Source organism: Corapipo altera, unplaced genomic scaffold (genome assembly GCF_003945725.1).
Source record: "Corapipo altera isolate COAL_440 unplaced genomic scaffold, ASM394572v1 71, whole genome shotgun sequence".
NCBI lineage: Eukaryota > Metazoa > Chordata > Aves > Passeriformes > Pipridae > Corapipo > Corapipo altera.
This window is the reverse complement of record NW_020884916.1, coordinates 3,584,684-3,604,368: the sequence shown is the minus strand read 5'-3', so window position 1 is coordinate 3,604,368 and position 19,685 is coordinate 3,584,684. Positions and strand designations below refer to the sequence as shown.

At 49.3% G+C, this 19,685-nt stretch overlaps 1 protein-coding gene across 10 annotated transcripts in view; it reads right to left on the bottom strand.

Annotated features, from left to right (window-relative positions):
- Positions 1-4,726: 4,726 nt before the first annotated feature.
- LOC113952881 (protein Aster-B) overlaps positions 4,727-19,685 on the bottom strand; it is a 90,147-nt gene continuing 75,188 nt past the window's right edge. For 9 of the 10 annotated variants that reach the window (XM_027655402.1, XM_027655405.1, XM_027655411.1 and 6 more), the window contains 14 exons: positions 19,543-19,623; positions 17,421-17,536; positions 16,831-16,987; positions 16,033-16,222; positions 15,492-15,635; positions 14,726-14,844; positions 13,182-13,324; positions 12,250-12,353; positions 10,672-10,875; positions 10,004-10,094; positions 8,323-8,334; positions 7,914-8,021; positions 7,170-7,287; positions 4,727-6,066 (listed from right to left, as the gene is read on the bottom strand). In XM_027655402.1, coding sequence (XP_027511203.1) covers positions 5,977-6,066; positions 7,170-7,287; positions 7,914-8,021; positions 8,323-8,334; positions 10,004-10,094; positions 10,672-10,875; positions 12,250-12,353; positions 13,182-13,324; positions 14,726-14,844; positions 15,492-15,635; positions 16,033-16,222; positions 16,831-16,987; positions 17,421-17,536; positions 19,543-19,623 — 1,677 coding nt within the window. In that variant the 3' untranslated portion in view covers positions 4,727-5,976. The remainder of the gene's footprint in view (positions 6,067-7,169; positions 7,288-7,913; positions 8,022-8,322; positions 8,335-10,003; positions 10,095-10,671; positions 10,876-12,249; positions 12,354-13,181; positions 13,325-14,725; positions 14,845-15,491; positions 15,636-16,032; positions 16,223-16,830; positions 16,988-17,420; positions 17,537-19,542; positions 19,624-19,685) is intronic. The other variant, XM_027655403.1, reaches the window with a different exon arrangement.

The window sequence follows — 19,685 nt, the reverse complement described above, 5'->3', positions numbered from 1 at the left end:
TTTTAGCAGCTTTATCCAGGCCTGGAGCACGTGATGGGAGATGAACTGCCACGGGAATGGTGACGTCCCAGAGGTGCCACAGCCAGCTGCTCTGCTGCTCCTCCCTCCCTCCGTGTCCAGAGCCAGGTCAGTGCTTCCATCTCTGCTCTGTAAGTGCTATTCCACGGGAGGTGGGCTCGTGGAGACGGGAATGATGCCTGTGGCACAGGCTCCACCCCTCTCCCTGCTGGAGAAAGCTGCTGTTTTGTAACAGTCACTCTCCCAAATCCCGATTCCGAAATGGAGACGTGACCACGCGGCTCTAGAACCTGAGCTGCACATTGGTTTTATTCCCTAACTATTCTGGGAGTCTGGGATGGGGAAGGTGGCCTTTAACGTTAGCAATGGAATTGGCCTAAATGAGTGAGGTAACAGAAACGGCCAGAGGAGGAACCTCCCTGAGCCATGTGCAAATATAATTCCTTCAGCAGAAGGAAGTCCTTTTCCCTACTGAAAAAAAAAAAAAAAGTAAAACACATTCACTTAAAGAGCATACAGACTGCAGGAGGGAAAGGCAGGCAGGGACAGCACCAGGTCAGTCCATCTATGACACAGGGAATGATTGTCCAGCAGCAGAGGTTTGAGGGGAGAGGGAAAAGCCATAGCAAGCACTGCAAAACGTGGGAGAGGAGGGCATGGCACACCACGTACCCATGCTAAGGGATAAGCCCATGCTGTCTGCCTAGATCAGGGAATGGCCTCAACCAGCAGTCCATCAAGACACGAGGAGATTATTTGGCCAGTGTGCACATCTAGAAAAAGGAAGGTATTATGGCACAGAGAGACTCGTGCTGTGGAGACGGAGAAGCACAGAGAGCAGAGCGTGTCCGGGGGGAGACGGGCTGGGACATCAGCACAGGAACCACACTGAGACACCTGCTCTGTGAGCCACTCACCTCGGGGGCTTTGGTTTGAGAGTCTCTGCTTTGAGTTTTGTGTTGAGCAAGCCCCTGCCAGGAGTTTTAACTAGAGCTGAGACTGGCTGAAAAGACTAAGTCAGAGAGTCCACGTGACTGTGCCATGAAACGTGTCCATGGCAGCAACCCTGGCAGGGATCCCACCAGGAGATCTCCTGGAGTTGAGCAAGGATCTGTCAAGAGCTGTGGGATGACAGGAGCTGGCTGGGAAAACAGGATGGAATTGCTTCCCCCTGAGCCAGGTACTGTTCCTTCGAACAGCAATTTTCAGACTGATTTTTTCTGCATGCTGTGGAAGCAGAAAGTTCCACCTCTGAATTAGGAAGTGGTTTGTTTCTGTCCTCACTGGGAAAAGCAGACACTGACTGAGAGAGTGCTCCTGGTTAGAACAGTTAGTTAGTGCAGCAAATCCAAAAGGTCTTGAGCAAGTACCCAGACCAAAAGTGTCTCCAGTCACTACCTGGAAAAGAAATTTCTACCTTCTTGTATAAAGGTAAGAAAAAGTTTCTTATGTAGGACACATGGACAGTGCTGAGGAGGCAAGTAGGCTGAAAAGTCTGTCCCCATCTACACCCAGATGAGCTGCTGAACAGGGTCTGTCTGATAAGAACACAGGTCAGCATTCCCAAATCAGCATTCCAGCTCTCCTAGAGGGGATATGCCAATACAAGGCATCATTATTTCAGAGCCAGTTTTGTGCCAGGGCTTCAAATCCAGCAAAGCTTTGTGCTTTGAAACCCTTCCACTTTTAATACAGGCTCATGTTCCACTAAAGGCATGTTGCACATCTCTAAGGTTTGTCTTTATTAGATCTAAAGCAGACAAGAGGGCTCAGGTGTCACCCAGCAGAGAGACACAGCCTGAGCTGTGTGTAAATGCAGGCTCTGTCAGCAGCAGTTCAGGTGTGTTAGAGGAGATCAAAGCCCCGTGATTTCCTTTTTTCCTCTTCTCCCAAAGGACTTGAGGGAGCCAGAAAGGATTTATGCAGAAGTTGGTGTATGTTAATATCAATTAATATCTAAGTTTTGTGACTGAAGCGTACCTGGGGTTATCAGCTAACTGCAGAGCACCCAAAAACATGGTTATGCTGTTAATCCACAGCTCACTCCTCTCCTTACCACTGCAGGTACCCTCTTCTCTCCTAAGTGGAACGTGCAGCCCCAGCACTGCCCCTGTCCTGGGCATCTTACACCTGGAATAACCTGTCTTTTGGTCCTCCCCAGACACAGGTGCTGCACTAGATACATTTGGTATCTACTGTAGGAATGCCTGATGGCACAGCAGTTATCCAGGCCTCAAATCCAGCCTGAGCTCATCCCAGATGCCATAACCCCAACAGCTCCCTCAAGGTAAGCATTAGGTGTGTGTTCATCAGAGGTGAGGTTGTATCAAGCCAGGATTAGTGAGTTATGTCCCTTCTCCCATAAAAACAGATACCCAAACTGGCAGATTGAAGCCTCCTGCTCCCCCTTCTCCCTCCTCCCACAAGGGAGCATCTCACTTGGCAGGAATTGGGCTCCTACCTGCTGGCATTAGTTTGCATGCCTGGCTGGAGAAATGCCTTTTTAAAAACCCCTGGGGTTTTTTTATTGTTCCTATCCTGCAGATCAAACCCCAGCTGTGCTCACCTGGCAGATGTGCAGGGTGGGAAGGTCAGAGGGAGGTCTGGGCAGGGAAATGTGTCTGCCACGAAAATAATGTGGGATTTCTAGCAAATATTTCAGCAAAACCCTGACAGTGGAAGCCAAGCTATGACTTGGCTGTGATGCTGAGGGAAGTACCACCCCCTGGAACATTATTCAGGTTGCTCAACCTCACTCCTAAAAAGCATTGCTGATTTCTCCAGGAAATACAATCATGGTCCCAAACTGCCTGTGGCTCCAGAAGGAATTAACCTGTCAGCTGGGACTGATCAGGAGCAGGTGATTCCTATCACAGCTTTCTACACGAAGGCATCTAAGTGAAAAATACCCCCAGGTTTTGTTTAAGCCCTCACCTTTAGTGCCATTGTGGGTTTTGCCTTGAGAAAAAGACCTTGCTTTTACCCTTTTTTATTATTACTGTGATAAATTAAGAGGCAATAAAAGATCAAGGATCCTATCCAACTCCAAGCCCAGTGGAAAAAAGAAAGTGAGTTACTAGAAATCTTGAGAAAAACAACCCTAAAGCCTTCAAGACAAACCTCCCCCTGCCTGAAGGATGCTGCAGGTACAAGGTTCTGGTTGCTGTGTGTCAGGAGAGATGTCAGATGTTGAAAACCCAGTCTGATGTGCAGGTAGAATAAATATTAGTGCTTGAGATTGTTACAGCTGCCAGTGCAGCCTCACATTAATTTAACAGAGCTTGTGCAAGGCTGTCCCTGGGGCCCAGCCTGAGGGAGGGAGAGAGGGAAGGAGGGAGTCAGAGGGAACATCCCAAGCTTAAAGCCATGGCTAAAGCTGGAAGGATGCTGCAGAGGAAGGATGCACTGATGAGGAAATGATTTCTTGCCTCCCTAACTATAAAGAGAATGTGAAACTGGTGAGAAACCAACCCTGACCAGCAGCACTTGCTCATGACCCCCTGGGACAGGAGGGTTTCTCTGCCTCCTGACTGATCAAATCCATCTAAGGACAAACCCCTCCCAGCCAGGTGGAAGAGACCCCAACATCCCAGCTGTATTTGCCATGATGTTCCTTTTTCTTTCCTGGCATGGGCAAGGTGAACCACAGGGCCTCCTCTCTGTCCTCTTGCCTGGTGCTTGAAATTAAAGTCTAGAAAAAGGGGGGAGATGGGCAGCAGGGGAATTTTCTGTGCTTAGCAATTGTGGGAGTGAGTCATGGGGGAAACAAGACTCTGGGACAGTCTGGCAAGTCACAGTGGGGAGTCAGGGCCCTCCTGTCCCAAGATGAGCCACAGAATGCCCTTCCCAGGCACTAGCACCTCAGTGTCATTGTAGAGCAGCCATTTCAGCAGCCTCCCTGGCAAAAAGTCAGGGAGCAGTACAGTAGTCAGCAGCATTAAATTAAATAAATAGTCATAAATACACGTTACTCTCTTGTTTTTCCCCAATTGTACCTTGCTTTCACAGTCTTAAATGTCTTTTTGATAACCTGTCTTCATCCACACTCCTTCCCATGTGAGTCTGCTGTGGGACACGTTGTGTTTAGCACTTGGTCATGGAAATTGGAGGCAGGTTGGGAGAAAGCAGCAGGTTGGTCACTCCTACATATATTACCTTTCCCTAAATGGAAACTGGGAGCTTGAGAGGGTTTTAGAAGCCACTTTGTCACCCAGTTCTGAGGATGAGAGTTTACATGAGACAATGACTCACCCTTGTGCTCCCTGCCCTTTCAGTGCCCACTGGAGACAACAGAGGAGCTACAGCTGGCACCATTTCCACACTGGGAACTTGCAGCTGCCACTCAGAAGGTGGGAAAAATCCTGCTGTTGGTCAGGGTGGAGATGGAGGGCCTCACATGTCACCTAATCTGCCTGGCTGGGCAAGATGAAAAAGCATTTATTAAACATTCACACAAGCAGCCTCCAGCTCAACCAATCTCTGTGGGGCTTGGGACTCTGCACAGGGCAGCCCCACTGCCCCTCTTCCTCATGGGGCTGCTCAGGAGAGTCTGAAATTATCCCCCGGAACAACTACAAATACATATTGGCTTTTCAGTGCAGCTCTACCCCCTGACTGACTCACAGAGCAAATGCTTATGAGAGAAACCTTCAGATGCCTCACACCATGGACATCCCCAAGCTCTGTCCTGCCACCCACTGATGGTCCCTTTTCTCTTTTCTCCTTTTTTTTTTTTTGGTCCCTGTGACACTTCCTGGCCTCTCCTGGGTTTTTGGAAGCCTTGGTGAACACAGATGCAATCACAGATATCCACAGTGGTGGCTGCTGCTGCATAGCCACAAATGTGTAAATTTATCCCAGGGAAGGGAATCAAGTTATTTTTCTCACTAATGTTTTCCCACAGATTTTATAAGACAAGACATGAACAAAATGGTCTTGTAGACCAGTGGCAGGAGAGAGATTTGCTGAGCTGGGCAGTGGCTGCACATAAATCCCAATTTGGGGTTTGTTTTTCAGTTGGGGTACTCCCACCCTTGTGGGGAGTTGCCTGTTAAGCATAGATGTAGATTTTCAGCACAGGGATGGCTTTATGGCAGGGGCCCAAGCACATGGAAAGCAGAGAACCACAGCCAAGGTAAAGGGGACACTGTCACAGGGGTGGCCCTGCTCCACCCACACACCTTGGGGGCACGTTCTCCCCTCCCCACCCTCTCCTCACCTCTTCCTGCTGCACCAACAGCAAATTGGTGCTTGTGGACAGGATTTCAGCTCCTTTCAATCCTGGGCTTTGCCCTCTGAACCAGGCTGGCCCCTGTGACAGCCAACTGTGCTTCTGCAGGAGGTGACTGCCAGGGAGACCTGCTCTCTGCAGACCTACAGCAATTCTCCCCGAGGCCTCCTCTCCAAACGTGGGACAGTTCTACAAGGGGTTGACTGCCATGGCCAAACCCTCTCTGCCCTGAAGCCAGCAAGGTCAGGAAGTTGACAGTGTCCCCTTTTTATGCAGAGATAAATACAGTCAACCAGGGACCCTCATGCGCGGGGAGGGGGCTGGGGAGGGGGGGGCACTCACGCTGATGCTTCCCTTTGGAACAACAAAAACTAAACAGACAGACAGACAGACAAACAGCCAGCAATATTACAGAGGAGCAGTGCAGGGCCCAGGGAGCACCCCTGGGCTCGGCCCTAAGCACAGCTCAGTGCTGGGAGAGCACAGCCCTCCCACACACACACACACCCCCCCACTACCAGAGACACTCCAGTTCAGCCAGTGTTGGAGGTCAAAACCCTTCCCCTCGATACATAGGCTTTGTTTTGTGGTTTTTTTTTTTCTCTTAAAATCTGTATATAATATATATATTTATATTCTGTATATATATATATATATTTATATATATATTTATATATCCTATTTACACATATTGCACACCATCCTCTGGCCTCCTGCATTCCTGCCTGTCAGTGGAAACGTTTCCGTTTCTCCTCTGGATCTGACCCGAAGTCCCGGGACCCGATGCCATTCTGAAGGTTTATTAGGGAATCCTTCATCTGCAAGACAAGAGATTTCCCCACTGTGATGCAACCCTGGGAGGTGAGAGCTTCGGGATTTCCTTCTTTTCCCTCTAAAGTGTCCACACCAGATTCAATTTTGGGAGCAGGGTTGGGAGGTACAAACAGGGACTGAGAAGGTGGGAGACTATGAGGCACCTTTCTCCAAGAGAAGGGGTGAGAGAATGAGGTTCAGGAGGAGCAGCTCTGATTTATGGACTATTTTCTCAGTACAAAAGGCTCTTTAGGCAGTGGATGCTGAAACTTTGTGCTGTGAAGGGCCCATGCAGAGGGTGTTCCCTTCATCCACGAAACCTACGTGTGAATCCAGAGCTGAGGTAAAAAACAGTCTTTCTCCCAAACTGGGATGCCACAGACTAGATTCAAAATGTGCCAATGTAAGATTTTTTGGCCCTGTAGAATTCTCTCCTCCTCATGTGACAGAGAGGCCCCCTGACACCCTGTGACAGCCCCTGGGACCTGCTGCCCACCACGAGGGGAGAAGATGGGTCTGAGGGAGACACCGGCGGAGGTGACACACCTGAGGGACCACAGTGGAGCCAGGGAATGCTGCAGGGTTGGGAGCAGGGGGTGGGAGGACAGAGGTCCTGGAGCAGGTCCAGAGAAGAGCAACAAGGCTGGGGAAGGGACTGGAGCACAAGTCCTATGAGGAGAGGCTGAGGGAGCTGGGGCTGTTCAGCCTGGAGAAGAGGAGGCTCAGGGGAGACCTCCTCACTCTCTGCAACTCCCTGACAGGAAGGGGGAGCCAGGTGGGGGTTGGTCTCTTTTCCCAGGCAACCATCAGCAAGACAAGAGGGCTCGGTCTTCAGCTGTGCCAGGGGAGGTTTAGGTTGGATATGAGAAAGAATTTCTTTCCAGAGAGGGTGCTCAGCCATTGGAACGGGCTGCCCAGGGAAGGGGTGGATTCTCCATCCCTGGAGGTGTTTAAGGTGAGACTGATGTGGCATCAGTGCCATGGGCTGGGAACCACGGCGGGGTTGGATCAAGGGTTGGACTTGATGATCTGGGAGGTCCCTTCCAACCCAGCTGATTCCATGATTCTATGATTCAGGTCACAGCCCTACCTGGCCGTGGGGTCTCACCTGGTCCAGCAGCATCACGGAGGATTTGATGATCTCCCGCCACTTCTGCAGCTCCGAGTCGTGGTACTTCTGCTGGGACTCCAGTAACTGGGCCCACTCTGTCTGAGACTGGGGCAACCTGGCAGCAACAACACGGGCAAGAGTCACCCTGGGCAAACTGCAGTGGGTGTAATCAGCTTCTGGCTAAGCTTTTCACCCCAAAGGGACACGTTTTCTTGAAAAAAAGTGCATTTAAGCAGCTCGGAATTTTCATCAATTGGATTCCGTGGTTTGCTTTTTCTAGACGTGCTCTGTTAGTCTTTATTCATCCCCTGTAATTTCTTCAGGACTTTCTCTTTATTCTGAATTAAAGCTGCACTGGCTCTCTTTCCCATGGCTCTCTCTCTTCCTTCAGGCCCAATTAACCCCCCAGAACAGGGTGAGAGGCTGCTGAGGGGAGAGGAATCAGGACAGATGGAAGCACTCAAGGGGCTTGGACAGGTTCAGATACTTCCACAAAAATCATGGATGCATCACAAAACTTCCCCGTGGGGGGCAGGGAAAGATGTACCCATGTAATTCCAGAACATGCACATTATAGGATATAAGTTCTGTACTTAAATACTATATTGTAGTAGTCTAAACAAACACCAAGAGTAGTAGAGAAAGATAAAATCACTTAAAGTATCTAAAATCACCTGAAGTATCTATCCATGGGAAAGTAGCAGGGTTATTTTGGGGAAAATAATAATTCTCTAATAATACCTCTCCTGCAGCCTCAAGCCCTGCCACGCTGTGAGGGTCTGTGTAGTATATTCCAACATCCAGAGTTTGTAGAACAGCATCATATTGAGAATGACCAGCAGCACCAGACTGGAAAGAAGGAGAACAGTCAGTTTAGCAGGAGCACTTCACAGCCCATTGCCAGGCACACCTGGTGTCTGAGGCCCAGGTCCACGCTGGATGTGAGTGGGAACTTAAATCTGAGTAAGGACCAGGTGGTCAGAACCCAAAACTGCACCTCGTGGAAGAAATGTGTGAGCAAGGAGGACAGAGAGACAGAAAGACAGGGATGAGGGGTCAGCCAGAACAGGTTGGATGGGTGGATGTGCTGAATGCAGAGAAAGAGAGGGAAATGGGAGAGTAAAGAGGTAAAAAAAGAGAGAGACAGTACCTGAAACAGATCCTAATGGGAGCAGGGAAGAGAAAAGACGGAGCAGCTGCAGGTTAGAAACGAACTGACACAGACCAGGAGAAACTGGGCTGAGAGAGGAGGCTCAGAGACAGTGCAGGAGGTACAGGGGGGCCAGGGGAGGAGAAAGGAACAGCGGGAAGAGAGGCAGGAAGGACAGACAAATACCCCTGTGCCTGCGTTCCTGGTGCAATTCACCCAGCAAAGCTGAGCTGTGGCTCTGGGGGACGAGCCCCAAGTGTGCCCACGAGGGCACCGTGTGACACACAGCCAGCCTGCACACAGCCAGCCTCACCCCCTCCCAGCACTGCTGGCACTGGGAACACCCCCACAGCCAGACCCTGCACTGCTCCTCTCACCCACCACCACCACCACACACGGGCATTTCCTCTCCTCCTGGGGAGCACATTCCAAAAATACCAGGCTGGTGCCTGTCTCTGAACAGAGCAGCTGTTCTGCTGGAAGAATGGCCCACTATCACCAGCTCGGTCAGGAGGAGGGCAACTGGCCAGAGGAGTGTTCTGAAATCATTATCAGGGCTCTCTGACCTAAGTGAAGCTCACAGTCTGCCAGGACAGATTTTCATAAAGCTTTTTTGTACCTTTCTACTGTTTTCTTATCAGGACAGGACTTGACATCACCTTCCCAGCAACTGGCTGGGTTGCTGCTGCAAATCAGTGCCCTCACTGGGAAAAGGAAACACAGAAAGGAGCTCAATTTGAACTGTAAGTTCAGTCTACAAATTCCAGCTTCTTCCCACCTCACTGAAAGGTGTCTGGAGCTCAAGGAAAGACTGAGCCCAAGGCAGAAAAAACCCCCTCTGTACCTGGGTTGCTCCTTTAGTCTGCACTGCAGCACTAACACATGAAGCTCACCCAAGAGGCAGAGAATCAGCAGACACACCTGAGTTCAAGTATTAGACTGAGCCACAGGGATACAGGGATACTGAGCCCACTTGGAGCCCATATTCAAGTCCAAGACTAGTAACTGGGAAAGGTGTGGCAAAAAAGACACCCCAAACCAAACACAGTTCTTGCTGCTGAACTAGGAAAATCAACCTCTTGTGCTTCACATGTTTCTATCCTTATTTTGAAGAAATCATCTCTAAAGGGTCCAGCTTCTTTTTGGGATGGTATCTCTTACCCAAATCACCACCCAGGACTAGGTTTTGCCAGACTAGAATTTCCCCACAGAATCTAAACCTTTTTGTGACAGACAATGGTTCCCACAGAGCTTTGCCTGGTCATTGTTCTTGATAACAGCTGATTTGTGAGCAGAATACATTAAAAGACTTATTTTAAATTTAAAACACCCCACAGTTTATAGATGTCATTGAAAATCTCTAAACTGAGTCCCTGAAATAAAAAAGACTCTATCTACTTTTCTCTTTTTTTTTTTTTTTCTCTCTTTTTGTGTTTCTTCTCTTTCAGGTAGTGATGCCCCTCTCCTTGCACAGCTGCCCTGCTTGCAATCATCACTGTCCCAAACACATCCCAGACCTGCATTTAGGACTCCCAAAAACGTGCAGGTCTACAAAGCCCACGTTTGGTTAAAAAAAAAGGGTAAACCTGAGCAGAAAGAAGGGAGCATAGAACACCAGAAATGCAGACAAACCAAAGCTGTTCAAGGCTGACTGTGAAGGAAAGCAAAAACCATCACTTACACAAAACTGATGACAAGGAGCAGCTTGGAGACACTCTGCAGGTGGAAGCCACTGGGGCTTTCCTCGGGGATGTGCCGTGTCTGAGTGGAACCTGAGGAGATGGATGCATTTAGGACAGGGAATGCTGTCCCTTGTCCCTCTCACAGAATCAACCAGGTTGGAAAAATCCCCTGAGATCATCGAGTCCAACCTGTGACCCAACACCACCCTGTCACCCAGACCATGGCACTGATGCCACATCCAGTCTGCTCTTTAACACCTCCAGGGATGGTGACTCCACTCCCTCCCTGGGCAGCCCATTCCAATGTCTGATCCTTCCCAATGTCCAACTTCTTCCCAATGTCCAACTAAACAAAAAACTTCTTCCTAATGTCCAACCTTAAACCTCCCCTGGTGCAGCTGAAGACCGAGCCCTCATGCCCTACTGCTGGGAGAAGAGCCTGACCCCCACCTGGCTACACCCTCCTGTCAGGGAGTTGTGGTCAGTGAGAAGCTCACCCCTGAGCCTCTCCAGGATGAGCTCCCCCAGCTGCTCCTCACAGGACTTGTGCTCCATCCCTTCTCTGGAATCAACCCTCCCCGCCCAAACAACCACAACACCCCCTCCCTGCCCTGGAAACCAATTCTCCCGGAGCAGGGCAAGCAGAGGTGCCTTTTCTCTCCCTCACCTGCCACGTGCTTGCTGCGGTGTGCCACCTCCTCGTCGGTGGGGGTGGTGACGGGGCTCAGCACCTCCTCCAGGTGTGGCACCCGCAGGTGGGCGTGGGCGCGTTTCCGGCGCCGCACCGTGGATTGCTTGCTCACCTTCTCCTTGGGGGATTGTCTGTGCACCTCGGCCAGGTACGTGCTCTCCGTCTTGGCCAGCTCGCTCTCTGTGTGGGAGGGAGGGGAACATTTCAGGGATGTGGCACTCAGAGATGTTCCGGAGATGTTTCAGGGATTTAAGGCCTCTAACGGCGCAAAGAAGTTGGCAGGGGCTGAGAGACTGTGGTAGTTTAGTCTGGGCCTTCCCTGGTGACCAGTTTGTAACCAAGGAAGTGGCCAGACTATCCGGTATCTCCTACGATTTTTACGTAAGCCGGGGTATAAGAAGAAAGGACAAGAGGCCTTTGCCCCTCTGTCCTTCCAGCGGCTTTGAGGTGTGGGTTTCCCTGCTGTTGAGTCTGTCGTGTTGGGGATTGAGGCCTAGTGAGGCCTAGTGAGGCCTGGTAAGGCCTAGTGAGGCCTTGCCGACCTTGGGAGACGGAGGTTGCCGGCAGTTGTTCCAGCACGACTTTCTGCTGTCCCAAGGAGAGTTGCTAGATCTTGGGCTATTGATCATGTATATTTTATTTTGGTTTTGTTCCTCTTTTTTTCCTTCCCCCTTCCCTTTTGAAATTGTACATATATTTCAATTGTATGTAAATGTAATTTAAGTGTAAATATATTTATATATATTGCTTTAGCTGCCTCTCGTTTTGGTTCTCTTGGGTTTTTTTCCTCTTCTCCCTTGCTTTGGGGGGGGAGCTCTTGTGGTGAGGTTTGGAGACTTGGCAGGGAGCCAGCTTCAAACCACCTCAGAGACACACTCCTTCCACCTCCTGCCAACCCCTGAGCCCAGACTGCCTGGCAGAGAGCAGGACTCCCAGCTGTGGTGGCCCCTTTTATAAGCCACTCTAAGGTGGGCTCCCCAGGCTGCCATGCCGTGCCTAAACCACTCTAAGTGTAGATACCCTTCTGGAAGATTTGTAAGGAGGAGATGAGGGCTTGTTTCGCTTAGGAAGCCTTTCCTGGCTAAGAAGAAACCCCTTTCTCATGAATAATTTGGATGTTTTGTCCTTTTGCCTTAAACATCTCCAGGGATGGTGACTCCACCTCCTCCCTGAGCAGCCCATTCCAATGTCTGATCCCTCCCAATGTCCAACTTCTTCCTAACATCCAACTAAAACTAAAACTTCTTCTTAGTGTCATTCTCTCTCTGAGATGAGGAGAGAGAAACTCATCCAGGCTACAGGGCCTGGGGGGAGGCCAGTAAAGATAAAAAGCCTTGAAGAGAACAGGAGGCCTGTCTTTCTGAGGTTGTGCTTTTTGCAGCACTGCTGAAAGTTTTTTTCCCTTGCAAGCCCAGTGTTCTCGACTTGGGAATAAATTTTCCAGAACTCTTTCCACTGCCTGGCATTTCAGGGGTACATGTGTGTTACCCTGCTTCACAACCACGGGAGGTGCCACTGTCTGTGTGTCACTACCACAGTCACTGCCACTCTCACCCAAATGACGGAAATAATCCTCCAGGCCACTCCAGAAATTCTTCTCAATGAAGGATTTCACCAGCCCCCAAGGCTGTTTCCTGTAACGTAACTCCGTGGAAACCCTGTGAGAAGAAAGGATGGTCGTTCTCCCAAGTTCTGAAATATCAACCCACCATCTCTGTCACTGTAAATACGAGAAATAATCCTGCACACTGTTATTTCTGGGATGGTCCCAGCCCTTTGTGTTCTCAAGGAGAAGCACTGCATGGGAAGTCCTTCCAAAGGCAGGAAGAGCCTCTCCCAAAAGGACACCATGTGGCAGGCACACATTTAGGCTACTTATTGAACCTTAAGTTCAGTCTACAAGTTCCAGCTTCTTCCCACCTCACTAAAAGGTGGTTGGAGCTTAAGGAAAGACTGATCTTAAGTCAGAAAACCCCCTCTGTACCTGGATTGCTCCTTTAGTCTGTACTGCTGCACTGCAGCACTAACACATGAAGCTCACCCAAGAGGCAGAGAACCAGCAGATACACCTGGGTTTTAGTAGTAGACTTAAAAAGTCTACAGAAAAAGTCACAGAAAAGCCTATAGCTCTGCCTGATACCAAATTCCTCTGCTTCTCCCCCAGGTGCATCTCTGGAAATATGTCCTGTTGCTTATCACAGGTAGTTGACTGTACATGACAACAGGCTCTGCAGACCACTGCTTCCAAGAAAGGGCAGGAGAAATCTTTAAATCCTCTCCCTGACCCGGCTGGAACTCCCCTGCATCGGGTCTGATGTTTGCTCCATGTCACCCCAGCAGGAACCTGCCCCTACTCTTTGTGACAGGAGTGTTCCAGCCACAGAGTCCCCCTCAACCCCTTCTAACACACCAAATAGCAAAACTCCCACCCCGAGGTGACTTTTTGGTCACCAGAAAAGCTGTTTTAACCCCTCCAAAAAGCATACCTGAGTCGGCTTTTGTTTCTGGCCACACGAGTCAACGTGTAGCGGTTAATGGTGTAGAAATAATCGTGGTAGGGGACGTCGTGGGTTAGCACCTCTGCATCTATGACATAGCACTCGCTCTCCTGGCTGGCTTTGTACATTGTCTGTATAAAAAACAGCAGGCAAGGCAACTGTTAGTGTGCTCAGAACACAGCTCTGATGGATGGCGCCGGCACAAAACAGCTCCACCACAAACACACACCCCCATGGCCCTGCCCCAGCTCACCCTGAAGGGAAGGCAGACTCCAGGAAACCAAGTGTTTCACCCAGATGTTTCCCAAGGGTGTATTGCAAAAGGGCTTTACTTTCCAGCAGCTCAACCTCCAGTGTTTTGTAACAGAGATGAGGAGCAGTTCTTTGGGACCTTTGCAAGTATGGCCTCTGTTCTAATGCCTGGCTCGTCAGGGACCAACCTGAGCCACAGCCAGACATGGTCCTGCTTTGAGCAGAGGCTTCTCTAGCATCTCTGTGACTCTAAACGCCATAAAAACATGTTAATTACTTCTTTTAAGTGCTTCTGATCTGCTTCTTCCTTTGCTCCAGAACAAACCTCACGAAGGGGACACAGTTAACTGCAGATCCATATACAAAAATATGGTTTTTCTTACAGGCCATTTCAACCTACCTCTGCAGCAAAGGCACAGCAAGGTGGGCCTTGGTGGGTGACCCCAAATTCAGCATGAAATAGGCCATGCCTTTCTCTGAAAATGTGCTGTTCCCTTTGCCCATCACTTTGCTGTCTCCTTTCTTTTCTCTTCCCTGCACAGTCTTGGCTTCTGAACAGCACATTTCATCCCATCCTCCCCAGTTACACCTTGCTGCTGGGATTCTCCTTCCATCCTCCCTGGTTCCACCTTGCTGCTGGGATTCCCCTGTCCCTGAAATGTAATGCTCACACATCCCTTCCAGGCTCCCTCTTAGTATTCCCTAATACTAAGCTAACACTCAGTATTTACTTTTGGCCACTTGAACATATCTCTGGACAAGGAAAGAGGTTTTTCCTCCCTCTCCAGCTGCAGTTCCCATTAGATACAGCCAGCCTGGCTCCTCCCAGTGCACTGCAGGTCCTTCCCCTTTTATATCTTCATAAATATATCTCATTGTCCTCCCCATAATAAAAACATCTCCCTGCAGAGCTGTGAGAAGGATTGGCCAGACAGCACCTGACTTTCTTGTGCCCTGCTCATGAATAACATCTCCTGGAGTGACCACAGCCCAAAAAACACCAGAATGGGTGACAAACACATTTTTTAAGATGTGCTGGTTTGTTCACAAACTCATCTGCTTTTGCTGGAAAACTCGTGGTCCTCTCCTGGTAACACAATCCAGTGTAAGATCAGCTAATCATGCCTGCAGTGACACTGGGCAGCAAGTTAATACAAGAAAATGTGTAGAAGGGAAGGGATAGGGACAATGAGAACATGCACAGCAGCAAGGCCAAGGCAAGAAAATAACTCCTAGATCAGTTCCTACACAGCAGCACAGCCCTGCTCCCCCTCACATACCTGTGTCTCTGTGACAGTGGCAGTTTTGGGGGCCAGAGGGTTGGTGAGGGTAATGGTATACAGGATCACTCTGGTCTGATTGCCATTTTCTTCCTTCTTCCAGGGATTAAAGATAATATCTGAGGGGACAAAACAATATTCCAGTTAAGTTATCAGAGAGGGATCTCTGGTCATTCGCTAGGGAAAGGCATAACAAGGTTGGGACAGTATTTCCTTGCCCTTGCAGAGCCTGGCTGCAGAAGCACTAGAGCTCAGCAGAGTGTGAAAGAAAAGGCTCCTGAGCTAAATGGGAATATTTTTCCTTCTTTGAAGTGCAGGGAAAGTTGGAGAGGCTGGGAATACATCTCCTTCAGCAAACCTACAGTTACAGGGAAAGGAGAACCATAACATGCCAAGGGACACTCTCTGCACCATCAAGTGCAGTGTCTGGTGTGGAGCCAGAAGAGCTTTCTCCTCACACTGCTAAGCCTTTAACACAGAGTCAGGCCTTAGCTGATGCTAAAAAAATAAGAGGGTCTGCTTGTTCCATGAATTTTGCTGCTAGAAAATGAAACTAGATGGGCAAGCAAGGCTGGTTCTGCCTCCTTTTCATTACTGACAGCACAGACTGCACTGTCCCAAAATCTGCTCAGAACGTTACCCAACCCCTCCATCAGGCAAAGAGACACCTTCAAGGCAGAGATTTTCCTGCTGCCCTGTGCCTTGGCAGGGACCACAGGAGGTTCCCCAGGGAGCACAGGAGGCTCCCCAGGGAGCACGGGCTCACCAGAGAACCGGCGCTGCTCCATGAAGTCCCTCTGGAACTGGGAGTCTGTGAAGAGCAGGTCGTAGAGCTTGTCCACGCTGAAGTTGAACACCTCGTTCACGTACTGACGGCCATTCAGGTCCTCGTAAAAGGCCTGGACCTCCCCTGTGGGGAAACAGGTCCTCATTTCTGAAAACTTTACACCTGTGAACACCTTTGAATATTTAGCCTTGACATATCTGTCCCCCAGGATCACAGGGGCTGTGTTTCTACAGCACCAGGGCCTCAGTATTTTACTTTGTGAAGAAGGAAGAAGAGGGATTTCTAACCCTTTTCCTCCACTGATGCCAGGACAACAGTTGGGATATCAGAAGGGGTAGGCACCTCCATAGCTTATTTTAGGGATATCCTTCCAAATACCCCACATACCCAATTTCTGCAGCCCACAATGGGAATTCTTTGCATCTTCTGAACCCCAGGAAAGGAATCCAGTGTTTGCCACTCCAGTCCCTCACTAGAAAGGGTGTAAAACACACCGAGGGAACGGCCCTTCCCCACATACCTTCATCGTGGGTCTCTGAGGAGTCACTGAGCTCAGTGGGAATGTCTTCGTTGTCATTGAAGTCCAGGGAAGGGGAGTTCACAGGGCCAATGATGTCCATTTTCTCTCCCATGATATTTGCAATGCCGAGGTCTTTTTCCACAGGGCTCTCTGCCACTGCCTCCTCCTCTTCTGGGAGCACTCCATCGAACTGCAGCAAGCACAGAGCACAGGGAGGGCAGCATCAGCACCTGGAAACTGGGGCTCATTTTTGAAAACTTTGCATTTGTGAACCAATTGTCTACCTTTGAGTATTTAGCCTTGACATGTCTGAAAAATTCAATAACAGAGGAGGAAAGTTGCCATACAGTGTTTGTAAAACACGTGGATATATTGGATTACCTCCTGTCAAACAGTCAGTGTTCAAGCTTGGGACACCACAAGGCTTTTTTATCCAGACAAGCACACAAACAATACTAGTTTTGCTCTCAAACAAGCTGAAAAAACCCGAGGTTATAACTGAACAAGGTCTGCTCTGCCATAACACCACGAGGGCACCGTTGAAGGCAGCAAAGCAATGATAACCCTTTTTATCTCCAACACTCCATTCCTTTCCATCTGAGGGCACAGAAAGGAAAATGCACTTGGCTGCTGAGAGCCCCAGGCTTTTAGGATGGGCACACTTTGCTCATTGTGTTTTTTTTGGCCACGCAGAGACATGAAGTCAGTGGAGGAGCAGAGCAGTTCCCTCACACAAGCAAGGAGCAGCGGGATCCCAGGGAGGAGCATTCCCGCTCCCAGGGGAGGGAGGACACTCACCGAGGCTGGAGCTTCACTGCTGCCCGTGGATGTCAGGGTGCTGGCAGTGACAGATTTCTTTGGCAGCTGAGGGCTGGCTTCTGGCTTGGCCTCCATGCTGCTCTTGGAGGAGCTGTCGTTGACTTCGTTCTCTTCCACGGGGATTTCCTCACAGTAACTGAGACGCCACAGAGAACACAGGTTTTTATATTTACCCCTCTCAGTACAGCTACAACTGGACACACAGAGCAAGTGAGAACAGTCCTATGAAGTTTCCAGTGTGGCCAAGAAGCAGAAATGGCTCAGTGAAGCCCAGACTTTTCAGTGTTTACACACAGACCAACAAGCATCAGCACTTTCCATGTAACCCTGTGACTGGGATGCTCTGGCATTTGCACAGTTGCCCAGCTGGCATTTCAATCCCTACCAACCCCCAAGAGGAAATGGTGGGCTTTCAATGTTTCAGGCATTACACATTTAAGGGCAAACCTTTGGCCAGATCCCAGAACCTCTCACCAGGGACAAACAACACTCTGAGGCCTGTAGTATATCCTGCTCTCCTGGGGCCATCTTTTCTTCCTCCCAGGCAGAGTTTCCTCCTCCTCACTCACCCCATTGTGTTGAAGTCATCATCAGGAGGCACATAGTCTTCATCATCACTGGTCAGACCCAGTTCGTTCCCATAGCACTGGTGGACAAAGTGCCAGAGCTCCTTTGGACACAGAGGCTAAAAGGGGAGGAGAACAGCACACATCTGCACCCAAGAACACTAAAACAGAACGACAGTCTGGAATTCCCATTGTCAGGAGTACACTGCTTGCCCTGAAAGGAGAAGTGAGAGATCCTGACACAGCCCCTGATGGGAGGTGAGAGCCTTACACTGGACTCACCTCTGTGAAATTCCGTTTTATGGAATTTATTTTGTTAGGTCAAGCTACCTTAGAGGTTGCCCCCATCAAGCACTAAGAGGCTCTTTTCCCAAAAAAGCCTTCACCATCAGCCCAGGTTCTGCCCTAAAACCTGATTTTGTTATTTTTCCGTGCCACAATCTCACATTACTCAAGACTGTCAGAAAGCCAATATGAAGCTACACCCAGAGCAGCACATGGGATGTGAGATTTTCCACTCTACAATGGAATAATGCCAGCAGCAAACCTGCAGCTCCCTCCACAGGTGTTTTCCTACCTCTTCTGCTGTGCTTCCATTTAATATCTGCTACTTTACCAAGCCCCAGTGGGGAGTACTTACAAGGAAAATAACCTTACAAGGTTATTTTGCCCTTCAAGTTTCCTTAAATTAAAGCTGCCTAAAGAATCCCAGCTGCAGGGAAAATGATTTAAAGCAGCAACAAAGAAAAACACTTCCTGTTGCAGTCTGAAATCAAAAGGAGTTTGTATCACCAGATACTTCTGTGAAAAGTATATGCTTGAGATAAAAAGAGAAAATTAATTATCCAGAGTGTTGACAAAAGCCCAGTTTTTCAGGGATGCAGGTCAGTTGATCACCATATGACTGTGATCTGAGGTTCTTAAAAATGGGGCAGAACTTGTGATTTAAATACGTGGCACAGGGATAAAAAGGGATGGGTTTTTACCCACGAGAAACTTATGACCAGTGACAAAAATTTCTTGGTAATGAGGGAAAACAAATCCAGTGAACTTTTTCTGAGCTGCCGGCTTGAATTTCTTCCCATAGTAACTGCATGGGATAAGGCAGGAATTTTTTAATCCAGCTCCCAAAAGTAGCAATCAAAAGCATGGGAAAAAAAACCACACTCTAATGAGGAACTTCTATCCAGAGAAATGTCTGACTGTTTCACCTTCTCCCCACACACACTCTCATTTGCATGTTTGATCAGGAAAACTGGACTATAGGTTCTTTCTCCTCCTCTTGGAAAAAAGAGCTCTGGAAGTGTTTCCTGCCCTTATCACTCCACGTCTCAGTTCCCATTTGCTCTGACCTTGAAACCAAGGGCACACTGAATTTTGTCAGGAACTTCCAAAGGCTCCTCAAATTACAGCACAAGGCCCAGCACAAGCTGCCCCATGCAAAGCGATCCCCGTACATCCCAAATACTCCCCCAATTTTCAGGACAGGGTATTCCGGGTGCTGGATTACTTGAGCCTCCCAGTATGGTCTGAACTCCAGCCAGGGCATCCTGAAACGCTGGAAGCACTGGAACATCAGTTCCTGAGGCTGAGCAGTGAGGCCAGAAATACTCACCAGGCTGTGGAGTAGATATTTGGACGAGATATAGGATATATGGGGCCTCTGGCACAGCAGGAGCACATCCCTGCTTTATTTTAAAACTGAGCCCTGAGTGTATCCTGCACCCACCACCGCTCTCCTTTGGATTTGGGATGCCCTGAACACTCTTTATCTGCCCTGTTTGGAACTCCACACTTCCGAAGCACAGAACTCTGCCCGCACCCTGAGCTATTCCTCTTGCCCTTTGAACTGCTTTTTTTCTGGGCTGCTTCACTGGAATCACACACTTCAAAAAAATTCCCTGCCGAGACCCTGTTTCCACTCCTCAGCAAAGGCAGGGTGGCACCTACAATGTGTGCACAGAATTCCATGCAAAAAGAAGGAATTGCACCTGCAGTTATGAACATGCTCTGCCTAAAAATATGTGCCTGCTGTCCTAATGTCTTCTGATGCACACACAGCAGTCAGGTTCCATCCATCCCCTCCCTTCCACCCCAGCCAACAGTGAGGTGATGGTCTCAGTACCTTGTCAAGCAGAGCGTTCTGCCAGAGTCTGAACATCATCATGTACGTCCTGTCTCGAGCCCCAAAGGAAGTAAAAAAGTGCTGAAAGGGAAGAGATGGGGAGAAAAGTCAGTTCAGAAACGGCCCAAAAAAGGGAATATGAA